The sequence below is a fragment of the Rhinichthys klamathensis genome, unplaced genomic scaffold, assembly GCF_029890125.1.
Source record: "Rhinichthys klamathensis goyatoka isolate OS25496 unplaced genomic scaffold, OSU_Roscu_1.1 h1tg000567l_1, whole genome shotgun sequence".
Classification (NCBI taxonomy): Eukaryota; Metazoa; Chordata; class Actinopteri; order Cypriniformes; family Leuciscidae; genus Rhinichthys; species Rhinichthys klamathensis.
Genome location: NW_026607033.1, coordinates 1,091,977 through 1,109,729, shown reverse-complemented (window position 1 = coordinate 1,109,729; position 17,753 = coordinate 1,091,977). Strand labels below are relative to the sequence as shown.

At 38.5% G+C, this 17,753-nt stretch overlaps 1 protein-coding gene across 2 annotated transcripts in view; it reads right to left on the bottom strand.

Annotated features, from left to right (window-relative positions):
• Positions 1-3,768: 3,768 nt before the first annotated feature.
• Positions 3,769-17,753, bottom strand: part of arnt2 (aryl-hydrocarbon receptor nuclear translocator 2) — a 97,892-nt gene continuing 83,907 nt past the window's right edge. For both annotated transcript variants that reach the window (XM_056239572.1, XM_056239573.1), the window contains 3 exons: positions 15,465-15,630; positions 6,368-6,513; positions 3,769-5,198 (listed from right to left, as the gene is read on the bottom strand). In XM_056239572.1, coding sequence (XP_056095547.1) covers positions 5,100-5,198; positions 6,368-6,513; positions 15,465-15,630 — 411 coding nt within the window. In that variant the 3' untranslated portion in view covers positions 3,769-5,099. The remainder of the gene's footprint in view (positions 5,199-6,367; positions 6,514-15,464; positions 15,631-17,753) is intronic.

The window sequence follows — 17,753 nt, the reverse complement described above, 5'->3', positions numbered from 1 at the left end:
TTGAACCAGAACAAATGTAAGGCGAGACTTGATTTTTTTTTCATTGGGAATTGATTGTATGGTTGAGGTTTGCTATTGGTTGATCTCATGTGAGTGACAGGTTGTCCCGCCCTTGCTGCAAGAGGTAGAGGGCGTTATTTTGATTAAAGATTATGAGGCACACACGTTAAAAACATAATGATGTGCATGGATAAATCATTTATAATAAATACTGCAATAGTCCATTTAAAAAGAATTCTCGATTTTGATTTCATGGTGACTTTAAAAGATATACTTTCCTTTTTTATTTTTTTAACCGAATCCAATTCGATAAAACTTTTCATGCTGTTACAAAACAGTAGAAACATGCAGGTATGACAGTGAATGCAGCCAGATTTCAGGCGGTTGAAGTCTGCAGAACATCTCAAGTTTCCCTACTAAACAGATCTGAGTTGTCATCCGAGCATTCAGACAGTCTAATCAAAGAGCATCAAGATCCGCTGGAATGCTGAACATCTGAAAAGTATACTTCTGCATTAAACTGAGACGCACGCAATGAACGTGATTTAATGGAGCTGCTGTTTACGCTTCTAGCCAGTCAAGTCTTGTCATGCTTCACCCAGAAGGAACTTAACATTAACATTTTTGACAGTGTACAGAAATGCAATTATATGACAAGCTGATACGGCCTCTCGCCACGCTCACATGCACGTAGTAGAAAACCACCTGCTAAAAAACATCAACAACGATTTGCTATCTTCAAGTCATGTCATATACAAGATAAGCGCAAATGAACATTACCACATGTGCTACAAACCACATTAATTCCACATAACTTATTTTTTTCAATTACGCATGAAGGGTTATTTACTTAAAGGAGAACTCCAGTCAATTTTAACATTGAGCTCATTTTTTTGTACATTTGGAGTGCTGTCAGTACAAACAAAAACGACAAAAATCGGTATTTCCTACACCGTGTTATCCTCTTCTTAAAATTCGCACCCTGTTGACTTCAATGGGGCAAGTTTTAAACCTGCTTTTAGCCTCTTAACAACCTTAATGTGTCATTACAAGTGCACAGCCATGTGAGTGGTGTTATTAAGAGTGACCACGATCAATCTGACTGCAGTAGATGTGAAAGATATTAATAAAAATGATGTTAATTCAGCCAGCTCACATACCTGTATTTACTTCCTGGTTTCGTTCGAAGTCCACAGTAGTCAATTGTCGAGTTCGCGCGCGCGATCATTAGTTATGTTACCAATAGTCTCGCGTAGCCAGACCTTCAGACCATAGACAGTAAAAGAAATGGACAGAGCCATCTCATTGGAACTCAGTTGAGACGGTTGAAGCCCATTTTTAGCGATTTCTGAGCACTTCCGTTCCTGACGCGCAGACTCAAACCGACTCAAACTAAGCTTGATGACGTGAGCAACCTGTCTGACAGACGTTAATCTTCTAGTAGCTGTGCCAAGAGGAATCTGAATCATTCCCTTCCGAAACTTACAGAGCCGGAGATCGTGAGTATTAGCTGTCCATGAGCTCGCAGCAGGAGCAGCTTTACAACTCTCTATGGGCTTCTCCCTTGACTTTATGCCTCGACGTCCCCCCGATTGCGCGCGAGTTTCTACTTCTGTCTATACGGTAATTTCTGTACAGCGCGACAGAGAGTCGAGTGGTTATGACGCAATCGTTAGCCTATTTTTACTAAATCTGTTTCTACGGGGCCATAACGTAACATAGAAGGTAATGGAGCCTTTTATACATTGTCGTGTTTCTTTAGAAATAAATAATGGACAAATTGAGTCTTTAAACGCCTCAGATGTAAAGTTATTCGCTGTCAAAGTGACGCCAAAATGAATGGGAGTCAATGGAAATGCTAACGCAAGTGAAGTTCTGCTACAAGATGGCGGCACCCGGCCGACTTCAACTTCCGGTCGATGGATTACCCCCTTGCTTCAGACTGACGTTCCGTGGGCGTGACGTCTGAGGCTGAGACTATAGGCTTGTTTGAGATGAGCAAAATCTGCGCAGAACCGATCACCGGTGATCAGCGCGAGATGCATGCCGGTTAGAAATGTGTCCGAGTGCGGTCCGCCTTGCTCTGATGTCATGCTGACGTGAGTCAAAAAAGTCTCGCGACCGCGAGGCGCACGTGTCGGATTCTGCAGTCGCGCGCAGTTGCTATCCACCGACTGCGCTGATCAAAAGCATGATGGGAAACGACTTGCTGACGGCACAGCTTAATGCTCATTGGTTTAAACAACCGTGATGTATTGTTCTCTTTTAAAATGTTTGATTTTAAAACTCTGATATCATGTTTTATGTGTATGTGGATATCCCCAAACTCTCTGACAGTGCGATCTATTTGATGTAAAAAAAATTTAATTAAAAATAAAAACACATATCTGTAAAGAAAAAAAATGATTCATAAACATATAGGCCTATTTAAAATGGAATTAAATAAGTACTTTGAGTGTCTTGTTCATTATATTTATTTTCATATTCAAGCAACAAAACTTAAAATACATCCAGTTTATTAGCAACACCGTGCACGAGTGTGAATCCCGCGATATCCGCCTTTGATCTCACAGGTGTCAGATCCACTGCGAGAAGAGCGATCTGTCCGGCTTGCCTGCGCTTTTTTCACTCCTCCTCTCACTGCAGCCGCCTACTCTCGACTACATTTCAGGCGAGGCAAGGCGCATCTCAAACAAGCCTTATGTTACCAATGGTCGCTCGCGCGAACTCGACAATCGGCTACTGTGGACTTCGAACGAAAACAGGAAGTAAATAATAATTACGAGTTTCCTCACTTTTATTTTAAGTCATCTGATCACTTTTTACAGTGTAAAAGTACATAAATAATATTAAAATAACACTGTTAAGTTGTAATTGTGAATTGTTACTGTATGATTTATTTTGCTACTCATAGCTGGGTTACGAGGCAACAGGTTGCACAACAAAAATACATGTCCCATCATTCTCTCTGGCAGAATAATATGATACAATAGACAAAAATGTACAATACAAACCAAAAGCACATCCTTCGCACTTCATTCTGTTGAATTGGTGCTTCCTGTGTCTGTGAGAAAGAGAAAAATCAAGAAAGAAATAGGAAATTGCTCCAAGTTAAATCAAAATCATTTAAATGCACTTGAAAAAAGGAACTGTCCCAGGAGGACTTGAAAGCAACAATAGCACATATTACTGGATGCAAAAAAAAAACAATAAGATAGAGTTTAGGAACTACTACAGCCCATTGTACAGATGAGGGCAGAGCAGGTCCTCATGAGCGACCGACCGCAGCATTAAAGGCCTTCATTATTCTTCTGTGGAGTTTGAATGTCCAAATGAATTCAAAAAGCGTATTTAGCATCTGCTGGTGTTTATGAGTAATCCCTGTGGTCAAATCCCCTTCCTGTTCCCTGACCAACAACCTAAATAAGCAGGATAAGGAAGCATAAATGAACAGGCAGTCTCAATTTGTCCATTGATGTTTCTTGGAGCAGCAATAAATTTGTATGCATGCAGACCATTTAATATACGGCGCAAAACGCTGTTTAACATAACTCTACGATTAATGAAAGTAGTTTTACTGTACATTATAGCTGAAATGCCTACATAAAGTCAAGATGAAACCAATGCAGATTAGCATTAATGGAGAGAAATCATCATTTTCAGGATTGAATTTACACAATTTATGACCTGTTAACAAACTGGCAAAATGAACATTTAATATGTTAAAAATGTGTGTATTGAGCAACCCAATGAATACAGCTCAGTCTATTTGATTGAAATGCACATACTCGATGAGAATTTATTGTCACAACAAGCACAATTTCTTGTCATAAAGTTACACAAAAATAATGGAACACATTTGCACAATTTATACAATCCTAAACTCATTGTACAATGGACAGGCTAACTAAGTTCCGGAGTTAAATATGTACTCACATTGCACACAATGATATTAAACCTACACAAGTATATATAGCTGTATGTCAAATGAAACATGGTCCGACATAAAAATCACATTATTTACATTAAACATCCATTTGATTTTGCAAAAAGGTTTCGATTTCATGTCGACGTCTTTCCATCAGTCCATAGTTGTGGCGTGATCGAGTTTCATCATGAAAACGAGAAGTCCACGTTATTAGTCCAAAAGTTAATAGCAAGAATTGCAGCTGCCACAAAGATTACAATGAACATTGTTTATTTTTATGCTGCATTTGCTCATATGAGGCTGGTGTCGATTACTTCACAAAGTGACACTGTTGCAAGTGTTTTTGTAAGAACAACAAAAGGAAAAGTAAAAAAAAAAAAAGTTGCGAAAGCAATTTTCGAATTAAATCAAATACTGACTTTTTTTCTTTATATCTGCCTACATTTATTATTAGTTTAACTAGGTTATAGACATCACTACATAGACTACATTTTACACGGTAAGCGTAAAAATATCTCAGCGTTTTTTGTCAGCAAGATGCTGTTTGGCAATGAAAAATGAGGTGCAACACTTGAAGAGAAAAAGATTCTTCGCATCATGAAAGATTCAGAAAATACTTCTGTACGATAAAAACGTCAAAAAAAGAGAAAAACTCTTCATTATATTTTTGTTGGATTCCTGTGTGTGTGAAACCAGTCCTGACATGAGGTCGCTGCATGAATCATCTAACTTTAGCATACAGTCATTTTGACACAAAATCCTGCGTCATATTCACATTTCACCCAACCCAGGTATTAAATTCACCTGCTTTCTATGTAAATTAGACTTATTAGTTATTGCGCTTTATTAACTAAAGTAAATTATAATCTTACACTGCTATCGCTCTCAAAAATTGGACTGTAAATGCAAATGTATTATTTATTAAAAGGGTTGTTTATGTATATTTTCTATTGATAATGGCAGCAGTTAATCATCACATGATGATCAAATGATAAGGAACATCAAGAATGGGGTATATCTTGTTTTGAACTGTTTGTGTATGAATGATCAAGTCAAGAGAGTGTGTAAGTGAATTCAGAAATGTGTTTCAGCAGCGTCATGTTCGTCACATGTGAGATAAAGGTACTGCAGTCTGAACCAAAACAAAACGAACAAACATACGAGTCTCCATTTACTCAGAAAACGGCGGGAACATGCCGAGGTCGGCAAAGTCTTCAATGTTGTAATTGGTTGATCCTTGAGTGGGATCGCCCGGCATCGGCAGCATATCCTGTGGGACAGAAATACAGCGCTCTGTTGAATCAGACAAGCTACGTTCTGCTTTGCCAGTGAGTCAGTGTAACTTTAAAGGCTGATTCACATCAGACGTCATTTGATGTCAGTGACATACATTGCCATAGGTTCTTATCACAAAGCATCAATAGCTGTTTCCATCACCCTGTTTTTATGCGCAAATTAAGGGAAAAAGCCCTTCATTTGCAAAAAGTTTTTACGCTCGCTTGAGGTGGTTTTTGACTTCGGCGAAAAAGAGTTAATGCGAACAATGGGTAAATTCTGACAAAGTGAACATTAAACCCACTTAAACCCACGTCACCCGCTCGAACAACTTGATGGAAATGCACCTAATTAGCTATTTTTTCTCTTCTTTTTTTTTTTTTTTTTGCCGAACTTTGAAAATATTTGCTTCACGTTCGGATGGAAACCCGGCTATTGATGCAGCATATTTGAATGAATGGAAATGGTATTCAAGAGCTACAAGTGAAAGAAAGATTTTCACCAAATCATATGATTTTAAAAGATTTCTTTTTTCTTTTTACAGCTTCACAGACATGGCCATTATGAGTAATGATCAGTGTCGTTATCGTTAAATAGAATTAATTGAATAAATGAAATTCAAGTAGAAATGATGCATTGGCAACTAACTAAAATAAAATAAGTTGAACTACTAATAATACTAAAAATTAAGATTAAATAGAAATATTAAAAACGAATAAAAAAAATGTAAAAGATCACAACAAAATTATATATTTACACACACAATATATATATATATATATATATATATATATATATAATAGTATATAAAATAACACTGATAATGATACATACTGTACCTTGATATAGTAATCCAATTCAATATGTTTTGAAAATGGGTATTGTGAATAATAATTAAAAATAAACAGGGAATGAATGAATCAATGAAAGACTTAATTAAATAATTAATACATATGAATGACAGTAAATAATGTTGGATAATAATGACAGAAATTTCATTTGAACTATTCCTTTAAATCTTTACTTCTATTTTCTTTCGTTTGGTTAGCATACTGTTTACTATCACAGGCCTTCAAATGTTCTGTTGCCCACCAATGCAGCTCTACATTACGTGCTGAACACAGGTGTAGTTTGATGTGTATGAATGTGAAGTCAAGCGCTCACCTGGAAGACCTCCGTCTGGCTGGACTGAGGATGAGGATGTGGGTCTCCACCCTGCTGGCTGTGGTGTTGACTCTGCCACTGGGACCAGACCTCAGACGGACGACCCTGGAACTGCCCTCCGCTCTGGCTGCTTTCACCTGACACATCTGGAGAAACCAACACATCCTGAGCTTACAGATGAACAGATAATACTTCTATAATCATTTTTCATGGTGTTCATTATAGGAATTCCAGTGAAATGTTTTATGGAAAAGAGCTGTGGAATGTTAACGAAAACTATTAAAAAAATAATTTGTTGATTGAAACAAAGCTGAAATAAAATAAAACAAATATTAGATGAAAAACTTCAACAAAAAAACAATTATAAATACAATAAAAATAAAATGTGTTATAACTGTTAACTAAAACTATTAAAAAACATTTGTTGATTGAAAAAAACCCTGAAATAAAATGTAAATATTAGATGACAAACTTAACCTTTAAGAAACTTGACCTTTATAAGAAAATTCTAAACTGAATAAATTAAATAAAATGTCTTGTTATTAACAAAAACTATTAAAAATTATGTGTTGATTGAAATAAAGATGAAATAAAATAAAATGTAATTAGATGAAAGACTTATAAGAAAATTATAAACTGAATACATTAAATAAAATGTCTTGTTATTAACTAAAACTATTAAAAATCATTTGTTGATTGAAATAAAGCTAAAAAATAAATATTAGATTAGATAAGTTATATTATATTACTTAAAATGTATATTATAGTTACATTAGAAAAATTAAACTGAATAAAATAAAAATAACTGAAATAGAATAAGTGCTAAAATGACTAAAACTGAAAAATAATGCTAAATAGAAAAAAAACAAATAAAAATTACAAAAGCACATAAAATTATTAAAACAAACTAAAATGAAAATGAAAACTGAAACTTCAAAAATAAAAGTTAATTAAAAACATTAATAAATACTATATTATTAGTATATAAATAATACAAAAATAACACTGCAAAAAAAACTTTTTGCGTTCTACAGAAAAAGAAAAAAAACATTCAGGGTGAATCAATGAAGGAAGAATGTTCTGATATACATACTCCACCACTTCTCAACAAACATGTTTATAATTTGTGGTATCAACTTTCACCATTAACTCCAACACACGTCTACTTTTGCAGCATCTCAATCGAGCGTGCATGTAAAACACTTCAACCGTACGACCTCCATTTCGCTCAATTTGTCGCACAGGAGGGGAACCCATTTACTACAGGCTGACAGAATCATTTAAACGCATACATCTAGAGTCTCTTCACCCGCAGGGCCCGAGTCTTTGGTTAGGAAACGAGCAGAGTCGAGAAGACTAATGCGCGGTGGGCGCAGGCGGAGGTGACGACGTGGGTGGGTGTTTTGCAAGATGGCACAGCGATGCCCTCGGGCTGTTTCTCATATTCTCCATGTTGATGAGGCAGTGATGTAAGGTCAAACTTCTCATTTCCCTACTGTAGCGCTTGTAACCCGGACGACGATATTCAGCCGAGAGCGTCCCTTCTCTGGCTCGATTTCTGGCTGTCTTTCCCTCAAGGTTCGGTTGTTTGGCTCCACTGATGCGCCTCGTATATCTCTCTATCAATTTTCCTATTATTCTCTCGTTGTCTGTGTCTCCCCTAGCCATCTTTCTCCGTCCCCATCAATCTGAAATCGGCGTGCGTCAAGCTTAGATGCCGCTTACTCTCTGACCGCTCCATCAAACATGATTCTTAAAAATGAAACGGTGCAAAAAGCAGGCGTGACGAAAGCAAACACATTTCAAACAAAGAGCCGGGCTTTGCTGTTACTCCCAAGTGCTCTTCAAATCAAAGGATTGAAAGCACATTCTCTCGCTTTCATCGTGATAAATGCAGCTCTTGGAAGCATGCTCAATTTCACGTAAGCATTTAAAGACTGCAATTAAGTCACAATGTAGCATTATCACAGTATGAAACATTTGAATGAAGGCAGTATGATGGTTGTTTATGCATTGCATTAGTTGCAAAAAAGAAGATTGTACAAACTATGAAGAACAAATCTAGCAGGAGCCGTTTTCTCTCTGTAAATATAAGATTGTATTGATTTCATGTGAATGTTTTTACATGACTGGTGTTAAGAGTTACTTGACCATTATCTTATTCTTACTCTGCCGATGTTCTTTTCTTTGATCTACTTGTATGTGTGACTGATTGGACACTTGGAAACAAAGACTTAAGTTTTCATCTGTGTAAATATATTGATCACATGTCCTGGAACAAAGATCCTGGCCTTCAGCAAACAATAGCAGTCAATTAACTTAAAACCTATACAAATAAAAAGAAACTGAATTTCTGAAATATGCAGTGGTTTGGTAGTCACCTAATAAGTTCATGATATAAAAATGTTAAAATTAATGAAATTTCTGATCTTCAAACTGCTTCTCTAGCAGAGATGTGCTCCCCTGTCACTTCTCATTTCCATCAGAACTTAATATGAAATATGAAAATATATAAGTTCTTTGGAAAAGGTGCAAAGTACAACTTTCCTTTTTATGAATTCATCATAGAGAGAAAGTCATTAAGTCTGGGAAGGGAACAAGAACATATACTCTGGCAAATTTGGCAAAAGCAATGAAGATTTCATAAGCAACAACAAAAAATATTTATGATCAAATAAACTTGTCTTATTGATCAACTGGGCAATTTTTGATTCTCATTGATTAAAATTGTGCACATACCTTCACTAACTAAGGATTAAAATACAATAATGTGCTCAGTTTGCTGGCATTCAATGAATTAATTCCAAATACAGAAAAAAGACATTCCTGCAGTCTCGGCTTCGTTCCTCCTTTTACGCGTTCAAGGGCTGTCCACGTGAGGAGGTGAAGATAAATGTTCCATTTTCTTTAATGACACCATATTAAAAAAGAATTATCTGGACATGGCTTCATTTTCAAGCGGCTGGCAAAAAGTCTTCAGGGCTTGGAAAGCCATTTGGAGCCTGATACACTCGAAATTGAAGTGGGTTTTTAATGTCACCTCTTTAACATAAATTACTTATTAAATGGACACACTAATCACAGGTTCAAGGTAGAGAGTTCCCCTCAAGGGACACAACAATGGGAAAAAAATGCCATCCTGTAAGCCTCCGTAAGTACGCCCTGCTTCAAATTAAATTCGGTTTATAGACCTGAATGTGGAGAAATTCGAGGCGCCTTTAAACGGATGTAATGCAATAACAACGATTCTACAGTTTCTCCCTTTAAGCCGTTCAGCATGTTCTGCCTTCGGTCGAAGAATGTGAAAAGTTGCACAACTGTGGTGGTGGATCTTTGCCCTTCGTGTCACGCTGGTCAAATTCCTTACTTAAAAGTGTCAGGATTCAGAAACCAGATCTCTTGTAGCATGAGTTAAAAGGTGCAGCACATGACAGATTAATTAAACACACTGCAGGGTGTTTAAAGCCCTGCACATTACAAAAGAAAGACACGCAAGAGCAAGTGAGTTTGACTGATGTAAGATAGAATAGGAGTGGGCGATATGAATGCACAATTATATATATACACTCACCGGCCACTTTATTAGGTACCCCATGCTAGTAACGGGTTGGACCCCCTTTTGCCTTCAGAACTGCCTCAATTCTTCGTGGCATAGATTCAACAAGGTGCTGGAAGCATTCCTCAGGGAGTTTGGTCCATATTGACATGATGGCATCACACTGTTGCCGCAGATTTGTCGGCTGCACATCCATGATGCGAATCTCCCGTTCCACCACATCCCAAAGATGCTCTATTGGGTTGAGATCTGGTGACTGTGGAGGCCATTTTAGTACAGTGAACTCATTGTCATGTTCAAGAAACCAATTTGAAATGATTAGAGCTTTGTGACATGGTGGAAGTAGCCATCAGAGGATGGGTACATGGTGGCCATAAAGGGATGGACATGGTCAGAAACAATGCTCAGGTAGGCCGTGGCATTTAAACAATGCCCAATTGGCACTAAGGGGCCTAAAGTGTGCCAGGAAAACATCCCCCACACCATTACACCACCACCACCAGCCTGCACAGTGGTAACAAGGCATGATGGTTCCATGTTCTCATTCTGTTTACGCCAAATTCTGACTCTAACATCTGAATGTCTCAACAGAAATCGAGACTCATCAGACCAGGCAACATTTTTCCAGTCTTCAACTGTTCAATTTTGGTGAGCTCTTGCAAATTGTAGCCTCTTTTTCCTATTTGTAGTGGAGATGAGTGGTACCCGGTGGAGTCTTCTGCTGTTGTAGCCCATCCGCCTCAAGGTTGTGCGTGTTGTGGCTTCACAAATGCTTTGCTGCATACCTCGGTTGTAACGAGTGGTTATTTCAGTCACTGTTGCCCTTCTATCAGCTCGAACCAGTCTGGCCATTCTCCTCTGACCTCTGGCATCAACAAGGCATTTCCGCCCACAGAACTGCCGCTCACTGGATGTTTTTTCTTTTTCGGACCATTCTCTGTAAACCCTAGAGATGGTTGTGCGTGAAAATCCCAGTAGATTAGCAGTTTCTGAAATACTCAGACCAGCCCTTCTGGCACCAACAATCATGCCACGTTCAAAGTCACTCAAATCACCTTTCTTCCCCATACTGATGCTCGGTTTGAACTGCAGGAGATTGTCTTGACCATGTCTACATGCCTAAATGCACGTAGTTGCCGCCATGTGATTGGCTGCTTAGAAATTAAGTGTTAACGAGCAGTTGGACAGGTGTACCTAATAAAGTGGCCGGTGAGTGTATATACAGTGGGGAGAACAAGTATTTGATACACTGCCGATTTTGCAGGTTTTCTCACTTACAAAGCATGTAGAAGTCTGTAATTTTTATCATAGGTACTCTTCAACTGTGAGTGACGGAATCTAAAACAAAAATCCAGAAAATCACATTGTATGATTTTTAAGTAATTCATTTGCATTTTATTGCAAGAGATAAGTATTTGATACATCAGAAAAGCAGACCTTAATATTTGGTACAGAAACCTTTGTTTGCAATTACAGAGATCATACGTTTCCTGTAGTTGTTGACCAGGTTTGCACACACTGCAGCAGGGATTTTGGCCCACTCCTCCATACAGACCTTCTCCAGATCCTTCAGGTTTCGGGGCTGTCGCTGGGCAATACGGACTTTCAGCTCCCTCCAAAGATTTTCTATTGGGTTCAGGTCTGGAGACTGGCTAGGCCACTCCAGGACCTTGAGATGCTTCTTACAGAGCTACTCCTTAGTTACGCTGGCTGTGTGTTTCGGGTCGTTGTCATGCTGGAAGACCCAGCCACGACCCATCTTCAATGCTCTTACTGAGGGAAGGAGGTTGTTGGCCAAGATCTCGCGATACATGGCCCCATCCATCCTCCCCTCAATACTGTGCAGTCGTCCTGTCCCCTTTACAGAAAAGCATCCCCAAAGAATGATGTTTCCACCTCCATGCTTCACGATTGGGATGGTGTTCTTGGGATTGTACTCATCCTTCTTCTTCCTCCAAACACGGCGAGTGGAGTTTAGACCAAAAAGCTCTATTTTTGTCTCATCAGACCACATGACGTTCTCCCATTCCTCCTCTGGATCATCCAGGTGGTCATTGGCAAACTTCAGACGGGCCTGGACATGCGCTGGCTTGAGCAGGGGGACCTTGCGTGCGCTGCAGGATTTTAATCCTTGACGGCGTAGTGTGTTACTAATGGTTTTCTTTGAGACTGCTCTCTTCACGTCATTAAACAGGTCCTGCCATGTAATTCTGGGCTGATCCCTCACCTTCCTCATGATCATTGATGCCCCACGAGGTGAGATCTTGCATGGAGCCCCAGACCGATGGAGATTGACCGTCATTTTGAACTTCTTCCATTTCCTAATGATTGCGCCAACTGTTGTTGCCTTCTCACCAAGCTGCTTGCCTATTGTCCTGTAGCCCATCCCAGCCTTGTGCAGGTCTACAATTTTATCCCTGATGTTCTTACACAGCTCGATGGTCTAGGCCATTGTGAAGAGTTTGGAGTCTGTTTGATTGAGTGTGTGGACAGGTGTCTTTTATACAGGTAACGGGTTCAAACAGGTGCAGTTAATACAGGTAATGAGTGGAGAACAGGAGGGGTTCTTAAAGGTGCTATATGTATTTTTTAGCGGCCTCTATCGGTGATGTTTCAGATTGCAACCAATTTTTACAAGAGCGCTCGTGCTCTTGCGCGTGCTCGAACACAAGAGCGAGCACTCATGGTACCGGTGTTGTGCTGAATTTCGAAATCGAATTTCGTAATAATTTGGCAGGGGGTCGAAATTCGGCACAACACACAACATTCTGGAAACTCATGTAAGCTCCCACTGCAACGTTACAATAATAGGTTACTTTTATCAGCTTGACGTTGAACTAATGCTCCATGCTCGTACCATGATAACGTTACATTGACTGCATTTAGCCGACATGTGGTGTTATCTAGCTAACTATTCACTAACTATTCGTGTATCTTTCACAATCAGCAATGTCAATAGGTGAATGTATAATATGATAACGAAAACGGTTAGTGAACTAGACTGAACAATTTCAGTGTAACAGTAAGATCGTAGGAAGTAACATTACTGTACTGAACGTGTCTGGAAATGTGTATTATAAACAATATGATAGTAGTGGGATGAGTGACGTTAGACAGTAGATCTAGTACATAAAATAAAAGTTACATCCTAAAGCACCTACTTTTTGTTATCCTGGAACAGTCTTTTGTATTCATTTCATGTTTCATATATGTTGTAGTTTACCTTGCTATTTCATTATAGTTTACCATTATTTCAGCATATCTGAAAACGTGTAATTTATCACAATAAAAATCTCTCCATAATTCAAACGCTCTGCCGATGTTGATCCGTGTATTCGTCCTAAGTCGATCCGATTCACGTTTGGCCTGACAAGCTTCAGCAGATACATTTTTTTTTTTTTTTTTTTTATTTATGTGGAGTTTGTGTTGGAGTGTGTGTTGTGCTGGAGGCAGGTCGTTTTTGGGTGTTATCAGACTCCATGTCGTCAGCTGCAGTGCCGTCGCATAGACTGTATATAAAAAGGAGAGAGGCTCGGGAGCGCGCATGCACTTCACATCCGATGGATTTCGCAGAAAATCCGACCCGGAGACTTCACATAGAAATAGGAATACTGGCCTTCAGAGGTAATAGCAAAACCCGAACAAGTGGATCATTGTAATGTGTGATTACAACCCCTTCACACACAGGCAATAAAAAAAGGATTCATTTTAGAAGAAAAGTTACATATAGCACCTTTAAAGAGAAACTAACAGGTCTGTGAGAGCCAGAATTCTTACAGGTTGGTAGGTGATCAAATACTTATGTCATGCAAATGAATTACTTAAAAATCATACAATGTGATTTTCTGGATTTTTGTTTTAGATTCCGTCACTCACAGTTGAAGAGTACCTATGATAAAAATTACAGACTTCTACATGCTTTGTAAGTGGGAAAACCGGCAAAATCGGCAGTGTATCAAATACTTGTTCTCCCCACTGTATATCGTAAAGAAGTAACCAGCCCCCAGGTGTGTCCACTTCATCGAATCTGGCCTCCTTTAAAAAAAAAGGTTTGGACACTCCAGCTCTATTTCACTTTTTGTGACATCTTTCTTGATGCATGTTTTGATTACCTAAACTTATTTGAAATGCAATTTTCCAAACTTATTGAATAAGTTATGCATGTTGTGTAATAGTAATGATTAAAAGTAGCTGTTCTATTGAGAAGTGATTTAAAAGGGTTTTCAAAACTAAGAACAAACATCTAATTGCCTGTTGTCCAACAATTGTGATCACTCGAACCACAGAAATCTGTTTTTTATACAGTCTATAATAGAGATTAAGTGGCCAATCCAGAGAAACCAAAACAACAAAACTGTTTGTCTCACTATGGATGCCATACAATTCTCACACTGTCTGCTGTTAAAGACAAAGACTGTTTTGTTGAAGACAAATGTCTGTTTCAGTCATTGTGTGTTATAGTCTGTGTTTTATACAGAAATCTATAAATCGCTGTACATGTAAAAGACAGTTCATACAGGCATCTGAAAGGGCCCATGGGAGGATTTTGTTTCCCAGAGGTGCTGTGATGTCACCTCCATATGAATGCCTGTTAATCTAAGACTGACGTCAGTCTGGAACAGATCACGCTTTGAAGCGCACCAGGGATCTTCTGTCAATCATGCGGTGAGATCATTCGACCGTTTCAGGTAAAAACAGAGGGTTGTCACAATATCAAAATGTCAGTAGCTGATATCAATACTTTAAATGATGATCAATAGCATTTCTCATAATACAAAACAAACGAATGCACTCAAATTCTATATTTTGAGACAAATTCAATTGAAGCCAACAAAACCAATGTTTACATAATAAACTTACTAAAACTAACATTTTAACCAAGACATTAACACGTGCAGCTGTAACACAAGTTCAAATTATGATATCTACTTGATCCCGTTGATCAATAAATGATTCAATGAATTTTACAAAGTCTTATTTTGTTTTTAGGGTCTACTAGAATAGGTTTTCATGCTTTAAATGTTCAAAAAATACCTTATTATTCAGATATTTTACATTGTTGCAGTACCTTTCTTCCCAGTCTGTCAGTAACGCTCTGTTTAGCTCCTCCTTTCGAAAAGTGCAATATGCTCTGTTTGGTCAGCTAGACCACTGTGTTGCAATTGGTCAACCGCTTCCAGCGTGTTTCAGAAATGTCACTCCCCTTACCGTTCAACACACTAACGCAACTCAACCAGGCCTTACCGCTTTTTTTGCATATGCGTTGAGCAGGAATTATTTAAATAAGGAAATATTGTGACGAACATTCCCATCAGAAAACTCAAGACTACAAGGGAGGCGTTTGAGGAAGTTCAGAAACAGTGCTTACTGATATAGAGAATAACTCCCTTTGGAGTGACTTCATGCTTTGTAACTTTGCAGACCTTTTCATGCTTTTCAAAAAAGAATAATAGGACCTCTTTAATATACAGCAATGTTAGCGTAATAAACACGTATGCACCAAAATGTAGCAATTTATTTTCATAAATGAACAGATCTTACCAAAAGCAGCGCTGCGATTGGCCAGGTTGGAGTAGGCATTTCCAGAGGGCGAGGAGGTGGCGGGGCTGGACAGAGGGCTGTATGAGGACGGGTCGGCCTGGTAGCTGTGGCTGGAGCCAATGCCGAATGGTGAGGATTGAGCCTTATTGGACTGAGTTTGAATCTGCTGATGTGGTGGAATGACAGGAGACATGATGATGATGATGTTAATATACAGTGGAAAATCGTATACACTACTGTTCAAAAGTTGGGGTTAGTATGTTTTTTTTTTTTGGAAAGAAATTATTACTTTTATTCAGGAAGGATGCATTAAACTGATCAAAAGTGACAGTAAAGACATTTATAAGGCCCTGTTTACACCTGGTATCAAGATGCATTTTGGTCAATTGGATCAAAAGTGGACGACGCTGAATACAGGTCTAAAACGTTTCGAGTTTGTCCACTTTTGATCACTTCCAGAGGTAGTCGAAAACACATTCGACTGGATTGCTTTCGCAGTGTAGATGCTTATGTGGTTGAATGTGTTCACAAAATAATCTACTCCACGCCTACTGATCTAATGCGTAAACACTATGGGAAGAGCACTAATCAGACGGGATTCAAACTTTGTCGGCTGAAGACCCAAGTTTGGTTTAAAGATGAAAAACGTACCAAGCACAATGTTCTCTCACCATTCCTTATTTCTAACACGCACTCACAGCTTTCGGGATGGTCTTGCGTCTATCAGAGCAGAAACGAAAGCTGATGCTCTTCGTATGTTTTACCATTCAATGTCAACCTGGTGCGTTCATATATAAATTGCGTGAGCTTATTTTGTCTAATAGACTGAAAGATCTGGAAAAGCCCATATATTTACCAGCTCATAGACCCTCCCCTCGAAGAAATCAGGACAGAAGTGGTTGAAAGTGGACAAAAGAGACAGATTAAAAACACCAGATGTAAACGGTAATGTGTCTGCCTCGTCTACTTGTGATCTGATCGAACAAAACGCATCTTAATACCAGGTGTAAACAGAGCCAAAATGTTACAAAACCTTTTTATGTAAAATAAATGCTGTTTGTGACGAGCAGGACGAGGCCGAGGGCCTTGAGAGAGCGGTGCGAGGCCGGTGGCATGATTAATGATGAGCGACACCTGCGCGACGCACCGGTCTCGCATCTCTCACGGAGGAACGGAGGCATAAAAGGAGGAGCGACGATCGTGAAGGACGAGAGAGGACAGGCCTGGATTTTATGTTGTGTTTTATTATGTGCGTCAGCAGTCGTCAGTGACGGGCTGCAGTCTTTACTTTTGTTTTGTATTTGTTTATTTATTTATTTAAAAAGTCTTTCTATGTTCGCCGGTTCCCGCCGCCTCCTTCCCATAACAACTAACCTTGCTACACTGTTCTTTTGAACTTTCATCACAAACTCGGTTAGGACAGTTGTTTTAAAGTGTTTTAAGAACAAATAGAACCTCAACACTTTCCATTTCATGTCAAACTCAAGACAGTCGTAAATCAGATCTTACAATCAAACTAAAAGTCTTAACTGGGCTGGGGAGAAGGGAAACCACACAATGGCAGCTGCAGACAACAACCTTTACTTTTAAATCAATGGAGAACCGCAGAGCTACTTGTGGACCAGCATTTCTCTGTTCTTCTGCATAACAAAGCACTTAATATTGGGATTGACTTTACATGAAATTACAAATATGACATGACATTAAAATGATATGCATGCAATTTATTGCTTACTAAGGAGACACAGATGAGAGACCATAAAGCATACACAAACACACTCATCAGAGATGATTAAAAACACACATATCATGAACGCCACACGCAAGGTTCTTCATAACCCCCGGTAACCTTCTCTAATGGCAGGACTCGACATTAAGCCTGGCCTAAAAGACTATTTAAGAGTCTATTTAACATGTTCTAATTTTGTCCCCCCTCTTATTGGTTCATATTAGTTGCACTTAATGTTTGCAGTTATACAGCTATCCAGTTTGAAAATAAAAACAATCTTTTTTTTTTTATATTTAATAAAATAATAAATCATTTTTAGTTGTATATTTTTGGAATAGAAAAAGTTTATATTTTTTGGTTACTTTTACTATTAAAATATATAATTATACATATTTGTCTTAAATATACTGTACATTCATATTATTTTTGGTAAGGCAAGTATTAAAATACATATTTTACTACTGCTTTCCCCTGAATGATCTTTTTCAGCCACTGCTCCACATCCAAACGTGGATCTGGTTTCAATTCTCCCATCACAATGCTAAAGAGGAATGTTCCAT